The following is a 23198-nucleotide window of genomic DNA, read 5'->3' as shown; positions in this document are numbered from 1 at the left end:
ACATATCATGACACTCATATGATGCACTTTAAAAAAACTTGACTTAACTTGACGTGTACTTGGCTCTTATCATTCACAAAGCTGTAGATGAGTGCCTTGGTATAAACTTGATCATTATTGTCTGCTTTGTATGAGTCCTCTACAGCAGGTTCCAGGGTTCATAATCAAACCTTGATGATGAGTGGATTATTTGAATCAGCTGTGTAGTGCTAGGGCAAAGAACAAAACCTGCACCCAGAGGGGGCCCAGGACCTAGTTTGGGAAAACCTGGTGTACAGTATATCCATCTAATTCAGTTCTTATCTTGCCTGTAAATGTCCTCTCTCTCCTGCAGGGATGAATTCAACCGGAAGTTGTTGCTGTTGAGTAACCAGTGGCAGGGCGTTGTGCGTCGTGCCCAGCAAAGGCAGGGTATCATCGACAGCCTGATCCGCCAGTGGCAACGTTACAGGGATATGTCAGAGAAGCTGAGGAAATGGCTAGTGGACATCTCACACCCTGCCGAGGCCCTACTGGCTGGGGCGCCCGTACCCCTGCAGCAGGCCAGATCCATGCTGGATGCAGTTCAGGTATTTTAGGCTCAACTAACTCTGATGACCTCTTGACCCTAGCTAGCTACCTTCTTCTTGGTGATATAAAACTTGTGACTATTTATACCAAAACTCACTCTCTCTGACGACTGAGTCGAATGGGACTACCTTTTTTCACCCTGCACAAATATGACTTTGGAGATGGAGAGATATTTAATGGATAACAGTATAGTACTTATCCTCAAATGGCAATATCTTCACCCTTTCAGCTGTACCGGGGAACAAGGCAAGGCTGACACCTATCCCCTTTATTGTTTGCTATCACGTTAGAGCCATTGATACGGGTTAGAGTTAGGATCAGGGTTATGCTCTAAATATCCTGATATATTCCTATGTCTCTGTTATCCTAGTTGAAGGATAAGGTTCTGTAGGGGCAGCAGGGCAGCTACATCCTAACAGTGGACTGTTAGGGCAGTGGTATTCAAAGTCAATAAATGTAATGAATTGAAGGTTATTTGTTCATGTCAAATTTAAATGTGTTTTAAGATTGTGTCATTAGATACTGTTGAAAACATTTAAATATCACTGAGTTAGGGTCAGGGTTACGTTCTAACTGTCCAGCCTCTGTGTTCCTCCAGCTGAAAGAGAAAGTCCTACAGCGACAGCAGGGCTCTAACATCCTGACGGTGGATGGTTAGGATCAGTGTTAATGCTATGTGCTGACTTTCCAGTATCCCCTGTTATCCCAGATAAAGGAGAAGGTCCTACAGCGACAGCAGGGCTCTTACATCCTGACAGTAGAAGCTGGGAAGCAGCTGCTCCTATCTGCAGACAGCAGGGCAGAGGTGTCTCTGCAGGGAGAGCTCACAGACATCCAGGAACGCTGGAGACACTCCACCATCTGCCTGGAGGAACAGAGGCGTGAGCTGGACAAGCTGGACAAGGTACACTGCACCAAACTGTACCTTTAAACAACCTTTTCCTGGTTGCAAAAATTCGAATAGTTTGCCTAATTTCAGTTTATGCGACAAAACAAGCAATATATAGTGTAGAGAGTCATTGTAAAACTCTGTGAGATATATTTTAAGTTACCAAAAATATTGTATTTTCAGCTGTTTGAAGCTAGTGTGCAAAACCGCACATAGAACTTTAAACACACCGTTAGCTTTTCCTTTAAACACACCTTTAGCTGTTCCTTTAAACACACCTTTAGCTCTTCATTTAAACACACCGTTAGCTGTTCCTTTAAACACACATCTAGTGGAACTCCTAGGCAGTGCAACATCATCAATATCTCAAGGGGATTTCATTGGGGACTCTGGTGAATACATACAAAGCTCAGATTTCTCACTTCCTGTTTTGATTTCTCCTCAGGATTTTGCCTGCCATATGAGTTCTGTTATACTCACAGACATCATTCAAACAGTTTTTAGAAACTTTAGAGTGTTTTCTATCCAATACTAATAATAATATGCATATATTAGCAACTGAGACTGAGGAGCAGGCCGTTTACTTTGGGCAACTTATTCATCCAAGCTACTCAATACTGCCCCCAAGCCATAAGAAGTTAAACACAAATTTAGCTCTACGTTTGATTGATTTATTGATGATTGATACCTAATTGTGAACACAACAACGTAGTGACACATTGTGCCTGTATGTCATCTACAGGACTGGGAGACATGTGAGAGAGGCATCGAGGGTTCTCTGGAGAAGCTGAGAGAGTTCAAACGGCAGTTCTCTCAGTCCCTCCCTGATCACCACGAGGACTTGCAAGCGGAACAGATGCGATGCAAGGTAACTTTAGATCTGCAACCTGCTCAATACAGCTCATGGAGACACATACTGAAGTGACTCATATACCATCTAACATAATACATTTTATTTGTGTTTATTTTGCCTTCATTTTAACAGGGAGACCAAGCTCTATCCATGAGACCAAGGTCTCTTTCGCAAAGGAGCCGTGCATGCAAACAATTGACAAAATACAAGAGAATAGTACCATGTTTTTCCTTCACTCAGAATCACCTTTATCCGCCAAGTACATTTACATGTACTGTGAATTGGAACTGGTGAAGTGATGCTGACATCGCCTTACAATAAGCAGAATACACAGACAGAATATAGACAAATGAATGTACACTTAATCTGCTGATCACGGCAGCCTGTCACTCCAATGACCTACACTACCGTTCAAAAGTGGGGTCACTTAAAAACGTCCTCAACTGGTAGCTTCATTAAATAGTACCCGCAAAACACCAGTCTCAACATCAACAGTGAAGAGGCGACTCTGGGAGCCTTCATTTCTCAGAACGAGAATAGAAGAAAGAAGAAAGAAATTTGTTTCTGGCCATTTTGAGCCTGTAATCAAACCCACAAATGCTGATGCTCCAGATACTCAACTAGTCTGAAGGCCAGTTTTAATGCTTCTTTAATCAGAACAACAGTTTTCAGCTGTGCTAAAATAATTGCAAAAGGGTTTTCTAATGATCAGTTAGCCTTTTAAAATGGTAAACTTGGATTAGCTAACACAGCATGCCATTGGAACACAGGAGTGATGGTTGCTGATCAGAACAACAATGGGCCTCTGTATGCCTATGTAGATATTTCATAAACAAATCTGCCGTTTGTCATTTACAACATCAGAAATACATGTCTACAGTGTATTTCTGATCAATTTGATGTTATTTTAATGGACAAAAAAATGTGTTTTTCTTTGAAAAACAAGGACAATTCTAAGTGACCCCAAACTTTTGAACGGTAGTGTACCTATTATGTCTATCACATGTTCAGTACTGCACAGAGCAGTAAACAGCTCCTGGCATCCGTGGGGAATGTTGGAAGAATGTTGAAGGAATGTCGTGATGTAATAAGATCAAACCCATTGAGGTGCCGATTGAGTTTTCTGTAATTACATCAGTTAAATATGCCTTCAAACCAAGGTGTTCTGCATCTGCTAAGGTCATTATGGCTAAGAATAAACCTGCTTTAGGTCAACGAAAGTATCTGATAACATACTCTTCTCCCATGACCAGGTCTTGGAGAAGACGTTTGACGGCTGGACAGAAGACCTAGCCCACCTGACGGTGCTGAGGGAGTCCCTGTCTAGCTACATCAGTGCTGAGGACCTGTCTGTTCTACAGGAACGCATGGAGCTTCTGCACCGCCAGTGGGAGGAGATCTGTCACCAGGTACTATATGGCTGTTGAATATGTGTACTGCTTGCTGCCAGCATGGCAGCACGGTTTGAATCCAGCCCACTGCTCTTTCAGCACTCTCTCTCCTCCCTTTCATGACTATTTCTCTATATCAAATCAACACACATATAAATCAATATATGTTAATGTTAGGAGAAGCAGTCTCTGCCAAAATACAGATCCTGTATCTTCATTTGAGAAGGTTCCACACAACAGGACAATAATCCTGCAGCAAAAGGAAAAGTATATTGTTATGTGGATTATAATTAACATAATCATTTTTTTATAGGGGTTGATACAATAAAGTCTGACATTTTCAAGTGGAGATTACAAACTTTAGAAGCCTTTTTATACCTCGAATACACTACAAGTTTGCATTTGTTGATGTGCAGGAAAATTCCTTCAGCAACAGGACGATCAAATTAAGATACAGCATCTGTAGGTGGCGTGTCTGGCAACAGAGACAAGAGCAGTCATTTTAAGTTGTAATGACATGTGGTCCCAATGCTCCACTACATACAGTAGGACAAGGGTAAATCTTTCAGGCTTGCATTAACTAAATTGTGGAATTTTAGTAATTTAGCAGACGCTTATCCAGAGCAACTATGGTTAAGTGCCTTGCTCAAGGGCGAATCAACAGATGTTTCACCTAGTCGCAAGAGAGTTGGCAAGAGAGCAGAAACAGATCTGGCATCCAGGCTCTGCACTGGGCCGTATGCAAATGTAGAAAGGGGTATGCGTGCATCTAAGTCTGAGGTAGAGAGAAATCTCAATACAAAACCGTGCAGGATGCCTCCCCCTTCAAACAACATCCAGTGTTTTATATGAGTATGTTGACCAGAGACCAGCTAGTGACAGGAAACACTGTGCTAGATCTATTACGTCAAGCAACAACTCTAGACATCTACTGCTGCATTAACTCTTCATTGCGGTTCTGCTAAATCTATGCATATTACCTAGCACCGGTAGTTGTGTATGTTTATTTTTTATGGGGAAAAGTTCATTTATTTATCTGTGCAGCTAACAATTATCCTTACCATGGTGAAATACTCATAAATGAGTATTTATGTATTTACAAAGTGTGAGTTTCAATGTATCTGTATCTTGCTGTCTCTTTCTCTCCATAGCTATCCCTGCGGCAGCAGCAGGTGGGTGAGAAGCTGAGTGAGTGGGCTGTGTTTAAGGAGAAGAACAGGGAGCTCAGTGATTGGCTTACCCAAATGGAGAGCAAGGTCTCTCAGAATGGAGACGTCAGAATCGAGGAGATGATCGAGAAGCTACGCAAGGTAAACACCAACAGAAACTTAGCCTACAGTGTGCATAACTTTTCATTCATGTTTTAGTTTTAGACAGATATCCCAATGAACTGTACTACTGTACTCTACTCTACTCTGATCTGTTATACTCTACTCTGATCTACTCTACTGTACTCTGTTATACTCTACTCTGTTAATCTCTACTCTGATGTACTATACTGTACTCTGTTATACTCTACTCTGATCTACTCTACTCTAGGAATACAGGCTTGTGTTATAATTTGTTGTGGCAGTTGATCGCTCTTTCAATAGTATTTCATTCCAAATATACCATTAGTTTTCCACCGGGTCTGACTACTGTATTTCCGCTGTACTCAAACCGCTCTAAAGTTTGTCTATCCCTCCTCTCTCAGGACTACTATGAGGAGATAGCGGTGGCTCAGGAGAACAAACAGCAGCTGTACCAGCTGGGGGAGAGACTGGCCAAGGCCAGCCATGAGAACAAGGCATCTGAGATAGAACACAAACTCAGCATGGTGGGCAAGCGCTGGCAACACCTGCTGGACCTCATTGGAGCCAGGTAAGGATACTACGGCTGTGTGTGTGTGGGAAAGGAAGTACATGGACACACTGTACACACACTTGTGTCCCAAAGGGCCGTTGGCATTAATGTTTGCTTTGATACAACCTTTTCCTTGGCTGTCAGAGACACTCTGGCTTTCTCAGTGTACGGTACTTAGCACAATCTGTACTCAATGTGACTTCTTGGTTAAATTAAATAAATACAATGAGTGGAAAGAAGAGATTTAATGACATTGTTAAATGTTTGTTAATTGTCTTTAGGTGCTTTATCACCAGGAATCTACTGCGTAGTGTATGTTTTTCTAAAACAACTATTGTGTATCCCACTGGCAGGTTGAAGAAGCTGAGGGAGACTCTGGTGGCAGTGCAGCAGCTGGATAAGAACATGATTAGTCTGCAGTCCTGGCTGACCCACATAGAGACTGAGCTGTCCAGACCCATCCTATACGACACCTGTGACTCCCAGGAGATACAGCAGAAGCTGGACCTGCAGCAGGTAAATACTGTGTCAGTAGCCTGGTGGTCTGTTTATGTTGTCTCACAAACTCCTTGTCACTGCAACGGTCATACAGATGTAGTATCTTAATTTGAGACAGATTTCTACAGCAGGAAAATAATTCTGCAGCAACAGCAAATGTGAATTATTGTGTGGATTGTTATTAATGAAATGTTTTGAAAGGGTTGATACATTTTTCATAAGGACAAATTAAGTCTGGCATTTTAGAGTGTAAATTATGAACTTTAGAAGCCTTTTTAAACACACTACAAGTTCTCATTTCCTGCTGTGCAGGAACTTTCTTAGCAACAAAAGAGTGATCAAATTAGATCCTACATCTGTAGCAGTTGGTAAGACAGCACAAACAGACCTGGGACCACCAGGCTACCTCATCAGTGGGCTGTGGGTACTTTGAAACACATTGTAACGTACACCCCCTGGTATAGCTATTGATACTTGAAAAAAAAGGAAGAGACGCACACTCTAGGAGCTCAGATGCAATAATTTAATAACCTAATTTTGACAGACAAGCTGTCTTCATCAGGGTATAATGACAAACACTGCGGGGTGAATAGTTTATAAATTGTTAAAGAACACACACAGGTGTCTGTAATCATGGCTGGGTGTGGCCTGATATCATTGGTTAATTCTCAGATATAAGAAGAACTTACAAAAACATGAATAGCATATGATAATAGATACAATTTGACTACATAAGCCTACAAACATTTAAAATGAACAGCAAAATCACAATAATCACAAGAATGGCTTCAGATCAAAGTCTACGTTGAGACCGAAGGGAGCAAGGGTTTTTAAATTAAAGATCCAGGCAGCCTCTCATTTTAACAATAAATTATCAAGGTCACCCCCTCTCCTAGGGAGGGTGACATGTTCGATGGCCATATAACATAGGGGCGAAATCGAGTGGTTCGCTTCCAAAAAGTGGGCCGCCACTGATACAGCTACATAATCAATAACAGTTGTTTATGTTGATATTTTATTGATCCCTGTTTAGTTCCCAGCAGACAGGCTTATAGACAGTACAATAGAGGTAGGCTTATTGAAAGGTCTTAGTAGGCTTCTTGATTCTAAAAAAAGATTAAGATCAACATCCTCTTTCTGTACCCCTAATATAAGATAACATCCTTCCATGTTTCTCTCCGTCCACCCAGGAGCTTCAGCGTGACATCGAGAAGCACAGCACAAATGTGGCGTCTGCGTTGAACCTGTGTGAGGTGTTGTTACACGACGGTGACGTCTGTGCCACGGACACAGAGTGTGATTCCATCCAGCAGACCACCAGGAACCTGGACCGCCGTTGGAGGAGAATCTGTGCCCTGTCCATGGAGAGGAGGCTCAAGTACGAGACACGCTAAATTTAGGATTTAGGCGCTGTAGTTTCTAAAGTAGTCACAATTTTTAATTTCAAGACTATCGACAAGTGCAGTAATGTAATTCTAGGTTTGGTACATTTGGAAACATGTACTTGTGATATAGGCTCTCACCACAACTTAAACTGTCCATATCGTCTTAATGTGTAAGGATTGAAGAGACTGGGCGTTTATGGCAGAAGATCATAGAAGACTTTATGCGTTTTGAGGAGTGGCTAGTGACCTCAGAGAAGACCGCTGCTCTACCCAACTCTTCAGGAGTTCTGTACACAGTGGCCAAGGAAGAACTCAAGAAGTTTGAGGTACAGACATGCTACCACAGACCACCTAGTCCTACTTGGATATAACCACTATATTCTCCTTTCATATACAGTACATACAATGCATTCGGGAAAGTATTCAGACCCATTGCCTCTTTCCTCATTTTGTTTACGTTACAGCCTTATTCTAAAATAGATTACATTTATTTGATCAATCTACACACAATACCCTATAATGACAAAAACGAATGCAGGTTTTTAGAAATATTTGCAAATGTATAAATAAATAAATAAAAACAGAAACACCTTATTTACATAAGCATTCAGACCCTTTGAGATCCTCTTTCCATTGATCATCCTTGAGATATTTCTCCAACTTGATTGGAGTCCGCCTGTGGTAAATTCATTTGATTGGACATGATTTGGAAAAGGCACATACAGTTGAAGTCGGAAGTTTACATACACTTAGGTTGGAGTCATTATAACTAGTTTTTCAACCACTCCACAAATTTCTTGTTAACATAGAACCCCTCATCCCGGATCCGGATCGTGACTACTGCTCAAGCTCATTACCATAACGCAACGTTAACGATTTCTGAACATCGCAAATGAAATGAAATAAACATGCCTGTTCTCAAGCTTAGCATTTTCTTAACAACACTGTCATCTCAGATTTTCAAAATATGCTTTTGAACCATAGAAAATCAATAATTTGTGTAAGAGTGTTGATAGCTAGTTTAGCATTTAGCGTAGCATTTAGTTGCAACATATTCACAAAAACCAGCAAAGCAATCAAATAAAATAATTTACCTTTGAAGAACTTCAGATGTTTCAATGAGGAGACTCTCAGTTACATAGCAGATGTCCAGTTTTTCCTGAAAGATTCTTTGTGTAGGACAAATCGCTCCGTTTTGTACATCACATTTGGCTACCGAAACGAACCGAAAATTCAGTCACCTACACGTCAAACTTTTTTCCGAATTAACTCCATAATATCGACCGAAACAATGGCAAACGTTGTTTTAATCTAGCCTCAAGGTGTTTTGTCAAATATCTCTTCATTGATATGCCGTTCGTGGAAGCATGTTTTTTCTCTGAATCCCATGGAAAAATACCAGCAGCTGAGTTTTGCGCACCAATTTCCACGCAGGACACCGTGCGGACACTTGGCAAATGTAGTCTCTTATGGTCAATCTTCCAATGATATGCCTGCAAATACGTCACAATGCTGCAGACCCCTTGGGGAAACGATAGAAAGGGTAGGCTCATTCCTGGGGCATTCACAGCCATATAAGGAGACAATGCAAAACGTAGCTTCAGAAATCCTGTTCATTTCCTGGTTGCAGTAAATCTTGGTTTTGCCTAAAGCTTGTGTTCTAGGGCACTCATAGTGAAAATCTTTGCAGTTCTGGAAACGTCAGAGTGTTTTCTTTCCAAAGCTATCAATTCCATGCATAGTCGAGCATCTTTTTGTGACAAAATATCGCGCTTAAAACGGGCACGTCTTTTTATCCAAAAATGCAATACTGCCCCTAGAGTCTTAAGAGGTTAGCTATAGTTTTGGCAAGTCGGTTAGGACATCTACTTTGTGTATGACACAAGTAATTTCTCCAACAATTGTTTACAGACAGATTATTTCACTTATAATTCACTGTATCACAATTCCAGTGGGTCATAAGTTTACATACACTAAGTTGACTGTTCCTTTAAACAGCTTGGAAAAATCCAGAAAATGATGGCATGGCTTTAGAAGCTTCTGATGGGCTAATTGACATCATTTGAGTCAATTGGAGGTGTACCTGTGGATGTATTTCAAGGCCTACCTTCACACTCAGTGTCTCTTTGCTTGACATCATGGGAAAATCAAAAGAAATCAGCCAAGACCTCAGAAAAAAAATTGTAGACCTCCACAAGTCTGGTTCATCCTTGGGAGCAATTTCCAAACGCTTGGAGGTACCACGTTCATCAGTACAAACAATAGTACGCAAGTATAAACAAGGGGGAGGCTTGCAAGACGAAGAAAACCATCCCAACCATGAAGCACGGGGGTGGCAGCATCATGTTGGGGGGGTGCTTTGCTGCAGGAGGGACTGGTGCACTTCACAGAATAGATGGCATCATGAGGATGGGAAATGATGTGGATATATTGAATCTCAAGACATCAGTCGGGAAGTTAAAGCTTGGTCGTAAATGGGTCTTCCAAATGAACAATGACCCCAAGCATACTTACAAAGTTGTGGCAAAATGGCTTAAGGACAACAAAGTCAAGGTATTGGAGTGGCCATCACAAAGCCCTGACCTCAATCCTATAGAAAATGTGTGGGCAGAACTGAAAAAGCGTGTGTGAGCAAGGAGGCCTTACCATCCTGACTCAGTTACACCAGCTCTATCAGGAGGATATTGTGGGAAGCTTGTGGAAGGCTACCCAAAACGTTTGACCCAAGTTAAACAATTTACTAATTGAGTGTATGTAAACTTCTGACCCACTGGGAATGTGATGAAAGAAATGAAAGCTGAAATGAATCATTCTCTCTGCTATTATTCTGACATTTCACATTCCTAAAATAAAGTGGTGATCCTAATTGACCTAAAACAGGGATTAGGATTAAATGTCAGGAATTCTGAAAAATTTAGTTTAAATGTATTTGGCTAAGGTGTATGTGAACTTCCGACTTCAACTGTACCTGTCTATATATGGTCTCACAGTTGACTGCATGGCAGAGCAAAAACCAAGCCCTGAGGTCGAAGGAATTGTCCCTAGTCAGGCTCCGAGACAGGATTGTCGAGGAACAGATCTGGGGAAGGGTACCAAAAAATGTCTGCAGCATTGAAGGTCCCCAAGAACACAGTGGCCTCCATCATTCTTAAATGAAAGAAGTTTGGACCCACCAGATGGACTCTTGCTAGAGCTGGCCGCCCGGCAAAACTGAACAATCGGGGGAGAAGGCCTTGGTCAGGGAGGTGACCAAGAACCCGATGGTCACTCTGACAGGGCTCCAGAGTTCCTTTGTGGAGATGGAAGAACCTTCCAGACGGACAACCATCTCTGCAGCACTCCACCAATCAGGCCTTTCTGGTAGTGGCCAGACGGAAACCCCTCCTCAGTAGAAGGCACAGGCCATCCCGCTTGGCGTTTGACAAAAGGCAGGAGTCTCAGACCATGGGAAACAAGATTATCTGGTCTGATGAAACCAAGATTGAACTCTTTGGTCTGAATGCTAAGCGTCACGTCTGGAGGAAACCTGGCACCATCCCTACGGTGAAGCATGGTGGTGACAGCATCATGCTGAAGGGATGTTTTTCAGTGGCAGGGACTGAGAGACTTGCCAGGGTTGATGGAAAGATGAACGGTGCAAAGTACAGAGAGATCCTTGATGAAAACGTGCTCCAGAGCACTCAGGACCTCAGACTGGTGTGAAGTTTCACCTTCCAACAGGACAACTACCCTGAGTACACAGCCAAGACAATGCAGGAATGGCTTTGGGACAAGTCTCTGAATGTCCTTGAGTGGCCCAGCCAGAGCCCGGACTTGAACCTGATCGAACATCTTTGGAGAGACATGAAAATAACTGTGCAGCGACACTCTCCAACCAACCTGACAGAGCTTGAGAGGATCTGCAGAGAAGAATGGGAGAATCTCCCCAAATACAGGTGTGGCAAGCTTGTAGCTTCATACCCAAAAAGACTAGAGGCTGTAATTGCTGCCAAATGTGCTTCAACAAAGTACTGAGTAAAGGGTCTGAATACTTAGGTACATTTGCAAACATTTCTGAAAACTTATTTTTTTGTCTTTATGGGGTATTGTGTGTAGATTGATGAGGGGGGGAAACTAGTAATACATTTCAAAATAAGGGTGTGAGGTAACAAAATGTGGAAAAAGTCAAGTGGTCTGAACACTTCAGAATGCACTTTACATGGACAAAACTCATAACTCATCCCTGAGTAATACATTTATCAATTAAATGGTCAATGAAATTTTCAAGCAACTTGTCTCTTTTTGATTCTAAATGTGTTGGTTATATTTGTGTGTGTTCCAGGCATTTCAGTGTCAGTCCCATGAGAGCCTGACCCAGCTGGAGACGATCAATAAACAGTACCGCCGTCTGGCCAGGGAGAACCGCACAGACTCCTCCTGTCGCCTCCGGGAAATGTCCCACGACGGGAACCAGCGCTGGGATAACCTGCAGAAGAGGGTGGCCTCCATCCTCCGCAGGCTCAAGGTACAGAGTCACATCCAGAGTAGGCCTCGTTGAGCAACTGTAACACAACAGAAAGTATGGTGTATATAGTCCAGTCCCACTGGGCACACACTGGCTGAATCAACGTTGTTTCCACGTCATTTCAATGAAATTACTTTGAACCAATGTAGAATAGACGTTGAATTGATGTTTGTGCCCAGTGGGATTCTACACTCCTGAGGGTTGGTACTGCTCTCAGAAAGAAACTATACCAGCAAGGAAGTCATTTCATTAGTTCTAGTCGGCAGAATCATGTGGAGTGTCTGCACGAAGTTCCAGATCAAAGAAAAACATTTTTTTTTGCTGCAAAAGATGTGTACGTTGAAGCATCTCTTTATGATTTCTCCAGCACTTTGTCAGTCAGCGTGAGGAGTTTGAGACGGCCAGAGACAGCGTTGTGGTGTGGCTCACCGAGATGGACCTGCAGCTCACCAACATAGAACACTTCTCAGAGTGTGACATCCGAGCCAAGATCAAACAGCTACGGGTAAGGATGGCCTCTTTACACAAGTGATTATTGTTCTCTCATAATCCTACATATTTTTCCGCTCTTCAATAACTCGACTATACTATGAATTCTATCAGTAATCATTGAAATAATCACATAATCACTATTTCTGACTGCTATGGAACCGGGTAGCAAAACTATACAAACTCCTACCATGGCTCAACTGTATCCTAATCCCCATGTTCCTAAAACACACTGTATTCCGTCTGGCCTCTGCCTCGCTTGTTTTTGATTACCAGGCGTTCCAGCAGGAGATTTCTCTGACCACGGGGAAGGTCGAGCACATCTTCCACCAGGGAGAGGTGCTGCTACAGAAGAGTGAGCCTCTGGACGCTGCTGTTATAGAGGATGAGCTGGAGGAGCTGCGGAGATACTACCAGGAGGTGTTTGGACGCGTGGAGCGTTACTATAAGAAGCTGATCCGACTACCGGTGAGCCGGGGATGACGTCTACTGAGCCCTTGTTCTTTTCATTTTGATGCTGACGGTCTTTTTTGACTGTCTCGTAGGTATACCTTAACCTCCCATCCCTCCTCTTCCAGCTGACAGGAGAAGAGTACGATGTGTCATTCTCGGACAAGGAGATTGAACTGGATGAACCTGGGGACCTGTCCAGCATTCCCTGGAGTGAACGTCTTGGAGACTGCCTGAGCTCCCCTCTGCCCTCCCTGACTGCCCCCCTCCGTACTGGGGCTGAGCGCTCGGGCATGGGCACCCCAGCCAGCATGGACTCCATCCCCCTGGAGTGGGACCATGACTACGACCTGAGAAAGAGGCTGGAGAGTGCCAGCGGGGCTCTCGGCCTGGCCTCTGAGCACGAGGAGCACGGAGAGGAGGGGAGCTACCAGGGATCAGCTTCTGCTTCCGCTCTGTCAGGTCAGTGTAGTTTACACCCCTCATCCCTGCACCACTACTGTCAGGTACTAATGATACCAGACCCCTCACAACTTACTGGCAGGTACTGGGGATAGGATAGCCTTGATCTCAGAGAGGTCGTCTGAGGTCATCTGATGTTAGGCTACATGCCTTGGTGTGTAAAAATAACTCTCACAGCCTGCTTTCTGCCTGCTACGAGTTTGGTTTGGTTTTCTCACACGCACATTGAAGCATAACAACAGGCACCGTTAACTAACAGCACCGCTTTCTAACATTTTGCATTTCATTTGATTTATGCGGCACGTAGGCTACTGTAGCTGACCTCAAGCTCATTGTGTTGGCATCCTGTGTGTTTTAAAGGTGCATGTTGTTGTGCGCATCTTTTGGGGAGATGTTTTTTGTCTATTGTTTTATTGTGCTAAAAATGTTCTTCGTCCATCATCTTCTAATTTACGACTGGATTTATAACACTAACTATTAATGATATCTCACAACGTGGATTTATAACACTAACTATTAATGATATCTCACAACGTGGATTTATAACACTAACTATTAATGATATCTCACAATGTGGATGGATAACACTAACTATTAATGATATCTCACAACGTGGATTTATAACACTAACTGTTAATGATATCTCACAATGTGGATGGATAACACTAACTATTAATGATATCTCACAACGTGGATGGATAACACTAACTATTAATGATATCTCACAATGTGGATAGATAACACTAACTATTAATGATATCTCACAACGTGGATTTATAACACTAACTATTAATGATATCTCACAATGTGGATTTATAACACTAACTATTAATGATATCTCACAACGTGGATGGATAACACTAACTATTAATGATATCTCACAACGTGGATTTATAACACTAACTATTAATGATATCTCACAACGTGGATTTATAACACTAACTATTAATGATATCTCACAATGTGGATTTATAACACTAACTATTAATGATATCTCACAATGTGGATTTATAACACTAACTATTAATGATATCTCACAATGTGGATTTATAACACTAACTATTAATGATATCTCACAACGTGGATGGATAACACTAACTATTAATGATATCTCACAATGTGGATGGATAACACTAACTATTAATGATATCTCACAATGTGGATTTATAACACTAACTATTAATGATATCTCACAATGTGGATTTATAACACTAACTATTAATGATATCTCACAACGTGGATGGATAACACTAACTATTAATGATATCTCACAACGTGGATTTATAACACTAACTATTAATGATATCTCACAATGTGGATTTATAACACTAACTATTAATGATATCTCACAATGTGGATGGATAACACTAACTATTAATGATATCTCACAACGTGGATGGATAACACTAACTATTAATGATATCTCACAATGTGGATTTATAACACTAACTATTAATGATATCTCACAATGTGGATTTATAACACTAACTATTAATGATATCTCACAATGTGGATGGATAACACTAACTATTAATGATATCTCACAATGTGGATTTATAACACTAACTATTAATGATATCTCACAATGTGGATTTATAACACTAACTATTAATGATATCTCACAATGTGGATTTATAACACTAACTATTAATGATATCTCACAACGTGGATGGATAACACTAACTATTAATGATATCTCACAATGTGGATGGATAACACTAACTATTAATGATATCTCACAATGTGGATGGATAACACTAACTATTAATGATATCTCACAATGTGGATTTATAACACTAACTATTAATGATATCTCACAACGTGGATTTATAACACTAACTATTAATGATATCTCACAACGTGGATTTATAACACTAACTATTAATGATATCTCACAATGTGGATTTATAACACTAACTATTAATGATATCTCACAACGTGGATTTATAACACTAACTATTAATGATATCTCACAATGTGGATTTATAACACTAACTATTAATGATATCTCACAATGTGGATTTATAACACTAACTATTAATGATATCTCACAACGTGGATGGATAACACTAACTATTAATGATATCTCACAACGTGGATTTATAACACTAACTATTAATGATATCTCACAACATTTTGCAGTGGATGGATTTCTATGTTTTTATGTCCGTTCTTTCAGACACAGATTAAACTCCCGAATAATCTACATTGAAAGTGCTTTTAAATCTCACAGGAGTAGGCTTGATCTAGGTCTAAGAAACTGGCCCGTGAACATAAAATCAAAGCCCTTATCTAACCGTATGCCATGTCGGTGTCCATCCACTCTTCCCATCCTCAGGAGAGGGAGGTACCCTGGACAGCCATATCCTTCAGTTAGACAGGGTTCTGGACCCCAGCCAGTTACACCTGCAACAGACAGAGAACGTCATCCGTAGCAGAACCCCCACCGGGCCAGAGCTGGATGCATCATACATGGGATATGTGAGTACTGTCTGATATGAGATCCTTATCACCATTCTGTCTTAATGGAAGGTCTTTGTGAAACATTGTGCCTTTACCTAAGAAGTTTCTACAGTGTGATTATTTGATGTGAGCGTCTCAGTCACATGCTTTCTGTCTGTTGCCTGTGCTATGTCCTGTTGTGTAGATGCGTCTACTGGGAGAGTGTCGTAGCAGTATAGACACGGTGAAGAGGGTTGGCTACGAACTGAAGGGGGAGGGGGACAAGGCCTCAGGACTTGCTGACCCCATTGATGATGATTCACAAACAACAGGTAAAGTTTGGCCATCAGGTGTTGATATTAATCAGGCTTAAGACAGTCAGAGGTGGAGAGGTCTTAAGACAGTCAGAGGTAGAGAGGTGTTAAGACAGTCAGAGGTGGAGAGGTGCTAAGAAAGTCAGAGGTAGAGAGGTGTTAAGACAGTCAGAGGTAGAGAGGTGTTAAGACAGTCAGAGGTAGAGAGGTGTTAAGACAGTCAGAGGTAGAGAGGTGTTAAGACAGTCAGAGGTAGAGAGATGTTAAGACAGTCAGAGGTAGAGATGTTAAGACAATCAGAGGTAGAGATGTTAAGACAGTCAGAGGTAGAGAGATGTTAAGACAGTCAGAGGTAGAGATGTTAAGACAGTCAGAGGTAGAGAGATGTTAAGACAGTCAGAGGTAGAGATGTTAAGACAGTCAGAGGTGGAGAGGTCTTAAGACAGTCAGAGGTAGAGAGATGTTAAGACAGTCAGAGGTAGAGAGATGTTAAGACAGTCAGAGGTAGAGATGTTAAGACAGTCAGAGGTAGAGGTGTTAAGACAGTCAGAGGTAGAGATGTTAAGACAGTCAGAGGTAGAGAGATGTTAAGACAGTCAGAGGTAGAGAGATGTTAAGACAGTCAGAGGTAGAGATGTTAAGACAGTCAGAGGTGGAGAGGTCTTAAGACAGTCAGAGGTAGAGAGATGTTAAGACAGTCAGAGGTAGAGAGATGTTAAGACAGTCAGAGGTAGAGGTGTTAAGACAGTCAGAGGTAGAGGTGTTAAGACAGTCAGAGGTAGAGATGTTAAGACAGTCAGAGGTAGAGAGATGTTAAGACTGTCAGAGGTAGAGAGATGTTAAGACAGTCAGAGGTGGAGAGGTCTTAAGACAGTCAGAGGTAGAGAGATGTTAAGACAGTCAGAGGTAGAGAGATGTTAAGACAGTCAGAGGTAGAGGTGTTAAGACAGTCAGAGGTAGAGGTGTTAAGACAGTCAGCGGTAGAGAGATGTTAAGACTGTCAGAGGTAGAGAGATGTTAAGACAGTCAGAGGTAGAGAGATGTTAAGACAGTCAGAGGTAGAGAGATGTTAAGACAGTCAGAGGTGGAGAGGTGTTAAGACAGTCAGAGGTGGAGAGGTCTTAAGACAGTCAGAGGTAGAGGTGTTAAGACAGTCAGAGGTGGAGAGATGTTAAGACAGTCAGAGGTAGAGGTGTTAAGACAGTCAGAGGTAGAGGTGTTAAGACAGTCAGCGGTAGAGAGATGTTAAGACTGTCAGAGGTAGAGAGATGTTAAGACAGTCAGAGGTAGAGAGATGTTAAGACAGTCATAGGTAGAGAGATGTTAAGACAGTCAGAGGTGGAGAGGTGTTAAGACAGTCAGAGGTGGAGAGGTGTTAAGACAGTCAGAGGTAGAGAGGTGTTAAGACAGTCAGAGGTGGAGAGATGTTAAGACAGTCAGAGGTAGAGAGATGTTAAGACAGTCAGAGGTAGAGAGATGTTAAGACAGTCAGAGGTAGAGAGATGTTAAGACAGTCAGAGGTAGAGAGATGTTAAGACAGTCAGAGGTAGAGAGATGTTAAGACAGTCAGGGGTAGAGAGATGTTAAGACAGTCAGAGGTAGAGAGATGTTAAGACAGTCAGAGGTGGAGAGGTGTTAAGACAGTCAGAGGTAGAGAGATGTTAAGACAGTCAGAGGTAGAGAGATGTTAAGACAGTCAGAGGTGGAGAGATGTTAAGACAGTCAGAGGTGGAGAGGTCTTAAGATGTAAAGTAGCAATGGTACATTAATGCCCACAACTTGTAGTCCACGATGAGACAACATTTTGTGGTGGTTGTATGTTTTCTGGGTAGTTTTTACAAAGTCAGCAGCTTTTAAGGCAGACACATTTATTCAGGCTGTACTGGACTGTGCTGTACAGGGCTGGACGGGACTGTACTGTACGAACCTGTACGAGTCTGTACTGGACTGGACTGTACTGTACTGTACGGACCTGTAATGGACTGTACTGGACTGGACTGTACTGTACGGACCTGTGGGGGCCTGTACTGGCCTGTACTGTAATGGACTGTACTGGCCTGTACTGTAATGGACTGTACTGGACTGGACTGGACTGTACTGTACGGACCTGTAGGGGCCTGTACTGGCCTGTACTGTAATGGACTGTAATGGACTGTAAGCTTTATGTCACCTCAAATGCCTGTATATACAGTATAATCAGTGGTAGACATAAATAATAGATCAACTGTACATATATACCATATATCCCATATATACCATATATCCCATATATCCCATATATACCACGTGTACCATATATACCATATATACTATGTATACCACCTCTGTATCTATCTCTCTATCTTTCTTTCTTTCTCTGTCTTTCTCTCTCTGTCTTTCTGTCTCTCTCTCTCTCTCTCTCTCTCTCTCTCTCTCTCTCTCTCTCTCTCTCTCCCTCTCTCCCTCTCTCCCTCTCTCTCTCTCTCTCTCTCTCTCTCTCTCTCTCCCTCTCTCCCTCTCTCTCTCTGTACTGTAGGTGTGATACAGCGCTGGGAGTTGCTGCAGGCCCAGGCCCTCAGTAAAGAGATGCGTCTGAAGCAGAACCTTCAGCAGTGGCAGCAGTTCAACTCTGACCTCAACGCCGTGTGGGCGTGGCTGGAGCAGGCAGGGGAGGAGCTAGAGCAGCAACGGAGGCTGGACCTCAGCACCGACATCCAGACCATCGAGCTGCGCATCAAAAAACTGAAGGTGACCTTTGAACTTTGATTACTCACTAGGATTACAAAGCTTGCAAGGTTTGTAAGGCTTTCTCAAAGTTCCGGGTTTTTTCAGAAATCATGGCTGGATGAATCCCAGTTCTATGATTCACTCCATGGTGATTCCCTCCATGGTGATTCCCTCCATGGTGATACCCTCCATGGTTTCCATGGTGATTCCCTCCATGGTTATTCCCTCTTGGTCCTGTAATCCCCCAACTGGGATACTCTTTGGGAAAGCTTTGCAACCAGATATGGATATTTAAAAAATACTCTGTGCTGATATGACACCCTCTCAAATCATCTCTTTTCATATTGTCTGTCTATAGGAGCTGCAGAAGGCTGTTGACAAGCGTAAGGCCACAGTGCTGTCCATCAACCTGTGCAGTGCAGAGTTTGTCCAGTCCGCCACAGAAGAGTCCCAGGACCTGCAGGCCAGGCTGAAAGAGATGAACAACCGCTGGGACAGATTGGGCACCTCTCTGGGAGAGTGGAGGGCAGCGCTACAAAAGGCCCTTATGCAGTGTCACGTAGGTGTCCAACTGTCTAGTCACATAGCCTGGTCCCAGATCTGTGCTGTCTTGCCAACTCCTATGGCCGTTAAGGAGTTGGCAAGACAGCGCAAACAGCTCTGGGACCAGGCTACTTACTGGTCACTTAATAAAATATTCAAACCAGGACAAATCATGTTTGCATGTTGGACAACTGAGACAGGATACAATTAAATTGTGTTTTAATGACCTGGATATAAACATCAAGGTTAATCATTAGTTAGACATGTTAAATATGTTACTTTAGGTAGAAGTCATGACTTTTGGTAGAAGGTGATTAGCATGCATTTGTATTCACGTCTCCTCTCCTGTAGGACTTCCATGAGATGAGTCACGGCCTGCTACTGTGGCTGGAGAACATTGACCGCAGGAGGAATGAGATTGTTCCCATTGACCCCATCCAGGACAGCAACACCCTCCATGAGCACCACAAAACACTCCTGGTACAGAAGCTTTTTAGTAATGTTATATTTAAGTGATAATGCCCAAGAAGCCGGTGTTTGTAGGATATATTGTTGTGTTAGGCCCGAGACAAAGTCAATATATCTTCCAAACACCGGCTTCTTGGACATTATCACTTTCATACAACGGGTTATCAACATAGTCAAATAATGATTGGCATATTTTCATTGTTTTGATTAATTTATTCATACTATGTCATCCATTCGCAAGATATAGTCCCAACACAAATCTTGGGTTGCTACCCAAGCCGGCTGGTCGTTCGTTTTATCGGTTCGGTTGCTAGTGAAGCGACCCAGTCGTTCAGTCATTTTTGTTCTGTATCTATGGACGCCACCCAGTCATTTGTTCTAAATGTTCCATTGCCATACTGGCTGGCAACGTTCTTATCCCTTGCTTGCTAGCTAGCCAACTACGGCTAACTTACAGTCACGTCAAAAAGTGCAGCCAGAATAACAGCAGAGTAGCAGCGTTTGTGTTTGTTTAAACTGTTTACTATTTACATTTATTTGGATACATCCATAACAATAAGCTAATGAGGCACGATTTCACCTGTCATAGAAAATGTTCTCACTCGTCAGGACACTGTTGTTCAGAGGAGCTAGCCAACAACACAGCTAACACAATCACTTCAAACTGAAGCTGGAAAAACTGCAAACTAGCTGCACTTCGTTTCGTTTTATCTTTTTTTCAATTGACATTTCTTTGTTTATATCCATATAAATGATGCCAGCTGATTCATGATTTTGACTGGCTGAGAAACTGTCTGTCTGTCTCGTCCCGACTCCCGACACGAGATCGATTGAATATTGAAACAATGTTGCAAATGTCGGAGAGACAGAAAGTAATGTTTATACAAATCTCCACTGTTAAAAAAATAAATGTTAGTCTAAAGGAAATATGAGATAATGTCTAGATGCTTCTTATAGTGGAGATCAAGTTTATACATTGCTTGGCTGGGCTGATGAGACAGTGGATTCCACAGGCAGATGGCATAAACCATATTCTGTGAGTGCTGATTTGGAGTTGAGATAAGCACACACAAATCTGACTTTTACATAAATTATTGATTGATGTCAACTGGAGACTTTTAAATTAAGCGTGGGGATCTCAAATTAGAAAATGTCCTTGAGAGACTGACACCTTGCAGTGAGTAAAATTGTGAACCAACCAATCTCCCTCACTCCTTCCACAGAAAATCCGCTGTGAGCTGCTAGAAACCCAGAGGAAGGTGTTGTCCCTGCAGGACATGTCCCTGCAGCTGCTGGTCAACAGCGAGGGCAGTGACTGTCTGGAGGCCAAGGAGAAGGTTCACGTCATCGGGAACCGCCTCAAACTGCTCTTCAAGGAGGTGACCAGAGACCTCAAAGAGCTGGAGAAGATTCTGGACATGAACAGCAGCCAACAGGTCAGAACAGACGCACTTTTACAATTAAATAGAACAATGGAATGTATCTCCATTTATTTATTTCACCTTTATTTAACCAGGTAGGCTAGTTGAGAACAAGTTCTCATTTGCAACTGCGACCTGGCCAAGATAAAGCAAATCAGTGTGACACAGACAACACCACAGAGTTACACATGGAGTAAACAAACAGGCCAATAACACAAACAAGTCAATGACACAGTAGAGAAAGGAAAGTCTATATACAGTGTGTGCAAAGGGCATGAGGAGGTAGGCAATAAATAGGCCATAGGAGCGAATAATTACAATTTAACAGATTAACACTGGAGTGATAAATGAGCAGATGATGATGTGCAAGTAAAGATACTGGTGTGCAAAAGAGCAGAAAAGTAAATAAAATAAAAACAGTATGGGGATGAGGTAGGTAGATTGGGTGGGCTATTTACAGACGGACTATGTACAGCTGCAGTGATCGGTTAGCTGCTCAGATAGTTGATGTTTAAAGTTGGTGAGGGAAATAAAAGTCTCCAACTTCAGCGGTTTTTGTAATTCGTTCCAGTCACTGGCAGCAGAGAACTGGATGGAAAGGCGGCCAAATGAGGTGTTGGCTTTGGGGATGATCAGTGAGATACACCTGCTGGAATGTGTGCTACGGGTGGGTGTTGTTATCGTGACCGGTGAACTGAGATAAGGCAGAGCTTTACCTAGCATAGACTTATAGATGACCTGGAGCCAGTGGGTCTGGCAATGAGTATGTAGTGAGGGCCAGCCGACTAGAGCATACAGGTCGCAGTGGTGGGTGGTATAAGGTGATTTGGGAACAAAACGGGTGGCACTGTGATAGACTGCATCCAGTTTGCTGAGTAGAGTGTTGGAAGCTATTTTGTAGATGACATCGCCGAAGTCGAGGATCGGTAGGATAGTCAGTTTTACTAGGGTAAGTTTGGCGGCGTGAGTGAAGGAGGCTTTGTTGCGAAATAGAAAGCCGATTCTAGATTTGATTTTGGATTGGAGATATTTAATATGAGTCTGGAAGGAGAGTTTACAGTCTAGCCAGACACCTAGGTATTTATAGTTGTCCACATATTCTAGGTCGGCACCGTCCAGGGTGGTTATGCTAGTCGGGCGGGCGGATGAGGGCAGCGAACGGTTGAAAAGCATGCATTTGGTTTTACTAGCATTTAAGAGCAGTTGGAGGCGACGGAAGGAGTGTTGAATGGCATTGAAGCTAGCAAAGTGTCCAAGGACGGGCCAGAAGTATACAGAATGGTGTCGTCTGCGTAGAGGTGGATCAGGGAATCGCCTGCAGCAAGAGCGACATCATTGATATATACAGAGAAAAGAGTCAGCCTGAAAATTGAACCCTGCGGTACCCCCATAGAGACCGCCAGAGGTCCGGACAACATGCCCTCCAATTTGACAGACTGAACTCTGTCTGCAAAGTAGTTGGTGAACCAGGCGAGGCAGTCTTCAGAAAAACCAAGGCTATTGAGTCTGCCGATAAGAATACTGTGATTGACAGAGTCGAAAGCCTTGGCCAGGTCGATGAAGACGGCTGCACAGTACTGTCTTTTATCGATGGCGGTTATGATATCGTTTAGTACCTTGAGCGTGGCTGAGGTGCACCCGTGACCGGCTCGGAAGCCGGATTGCACAGCGGAGAAAGTATGGTGGGATTCGAAATGGTCAGTGATCTGTTTATTAACTTGGCTTTCGAAGACTTTAGAAAGGCAGGGCAGCATGGATATAGGTCTGTAACAGTTTGGGTCTAGGGTGTCACCCCCTTTGAAGAGGGGGATGACCGCGGCAGCTTTCCAATCTTTAGGGATCTCGGACGATATGAAAGAGAGGTTGAACAGGCTGGTAATAGGGGTTGCAACAATGGCGGCGGATAGTTTTAGAAAGAGGGGGTCCAGTTGTCCAGCCCAGCTGACTTGTACTGGTCCAGGTTTTGCAGCT

The 23198-nt window shown here is 42.7% G+C and overlaps 1 protein-coding gene across 13 annotated transcripts in view; it reads left to right on the top strand.

Annotated features, from left to right (window-relative positions):
* LOC118369045 (nesprin-1-like) overlaps positions 1 to 23198 on the top strand; it is a 95586-nt gene that overhangs the window by 64639 nt on the left and 7749 nt on the right. For all 13 annotated transcript variants that reach the window (XM_052496584.1, XM_052496582.1, XM_052496590.1 and 10 more), the window contains 19 exons: positions 335 to 569; positions 1280 to 1474; positions 2202 to 2327; positions 3566 to 3721; positions 4855 to 5013; positions 5397 to 5563; positions 5899 to 6061; positions 7234 to 7421; positions 7604 to 7754; positions 11750 to 11932; positions 12300 to 12437; positions 12698 to 12889; positions 13000 to 13333; positions 15672 to 15814; positions 15981 to 16107; positions 18605 to 18816; positions 19154 to 19354; positions 19690 to 19818; positions 21030 to 21242. In XM_052496584.1, coding sequence (XP_052352544.1) covers positions 335 to 569; positions 1280 to 1474; positions 2202 to 2327; positions 3566 to 3721; positions 4855 to 5013; positions 5397 to 5563; positions 5899 to 6061; positions 7234 to 7421; positions 7604 to 7754; positions 11750 to 11932; positions 12300 to 12437; positions 12698 to 12889; positions 13000 to 13333; positions 15672 to 15814; positions 15981 to 16107; positions 18605 to 18816; positions 19154 to 19354; positions 19690 to 19818; positions 21030 to 21242 — 3412 coding nt within the window. The remainder of the gene's footprint in view (positions 1 to 334; positions 570 to 1279; positions 1475 to 2201; positions 2328 to 3565; positions 3722 to 4854; positions 5014 to 5396; positions 5564 to 5898; positions 6062 to 7233; positions 7422 to 7603; positions 7755 to 11749; positions 11933 to 12299; positions 12438 to 12697; positions 12890 to 12999; positions 13334 to 15671; positions 15815 to 15980; positions 16108 to 18604; positions 18817 to 19153; positions 19355 to 19689; positions 19819 to 21029; positions 21243 to 23198) is intronic.

Source organism: Oncorhynchus keta, chromosome 35, assembly GCF_023373465.1.
Source record: "Oncorhynchus keta strain PuntledgeMale-10-30-2019 chromosome 35, Oket_V2, whole genome shotgun sequence".
In the NCBI taxonomy this organism is placed as follows: domain Eukaryota; kingdom Metazoa; phylum Chordata; class Actinopteri; order Salmoniformes; family Salmonidae; genus Oncorhynchus; species Oncorhynchus keta.
Note: the sequence above shows the minus strand (reverse complement) of the source record. Positions and strands in the feature narration are given on the sequence as shown.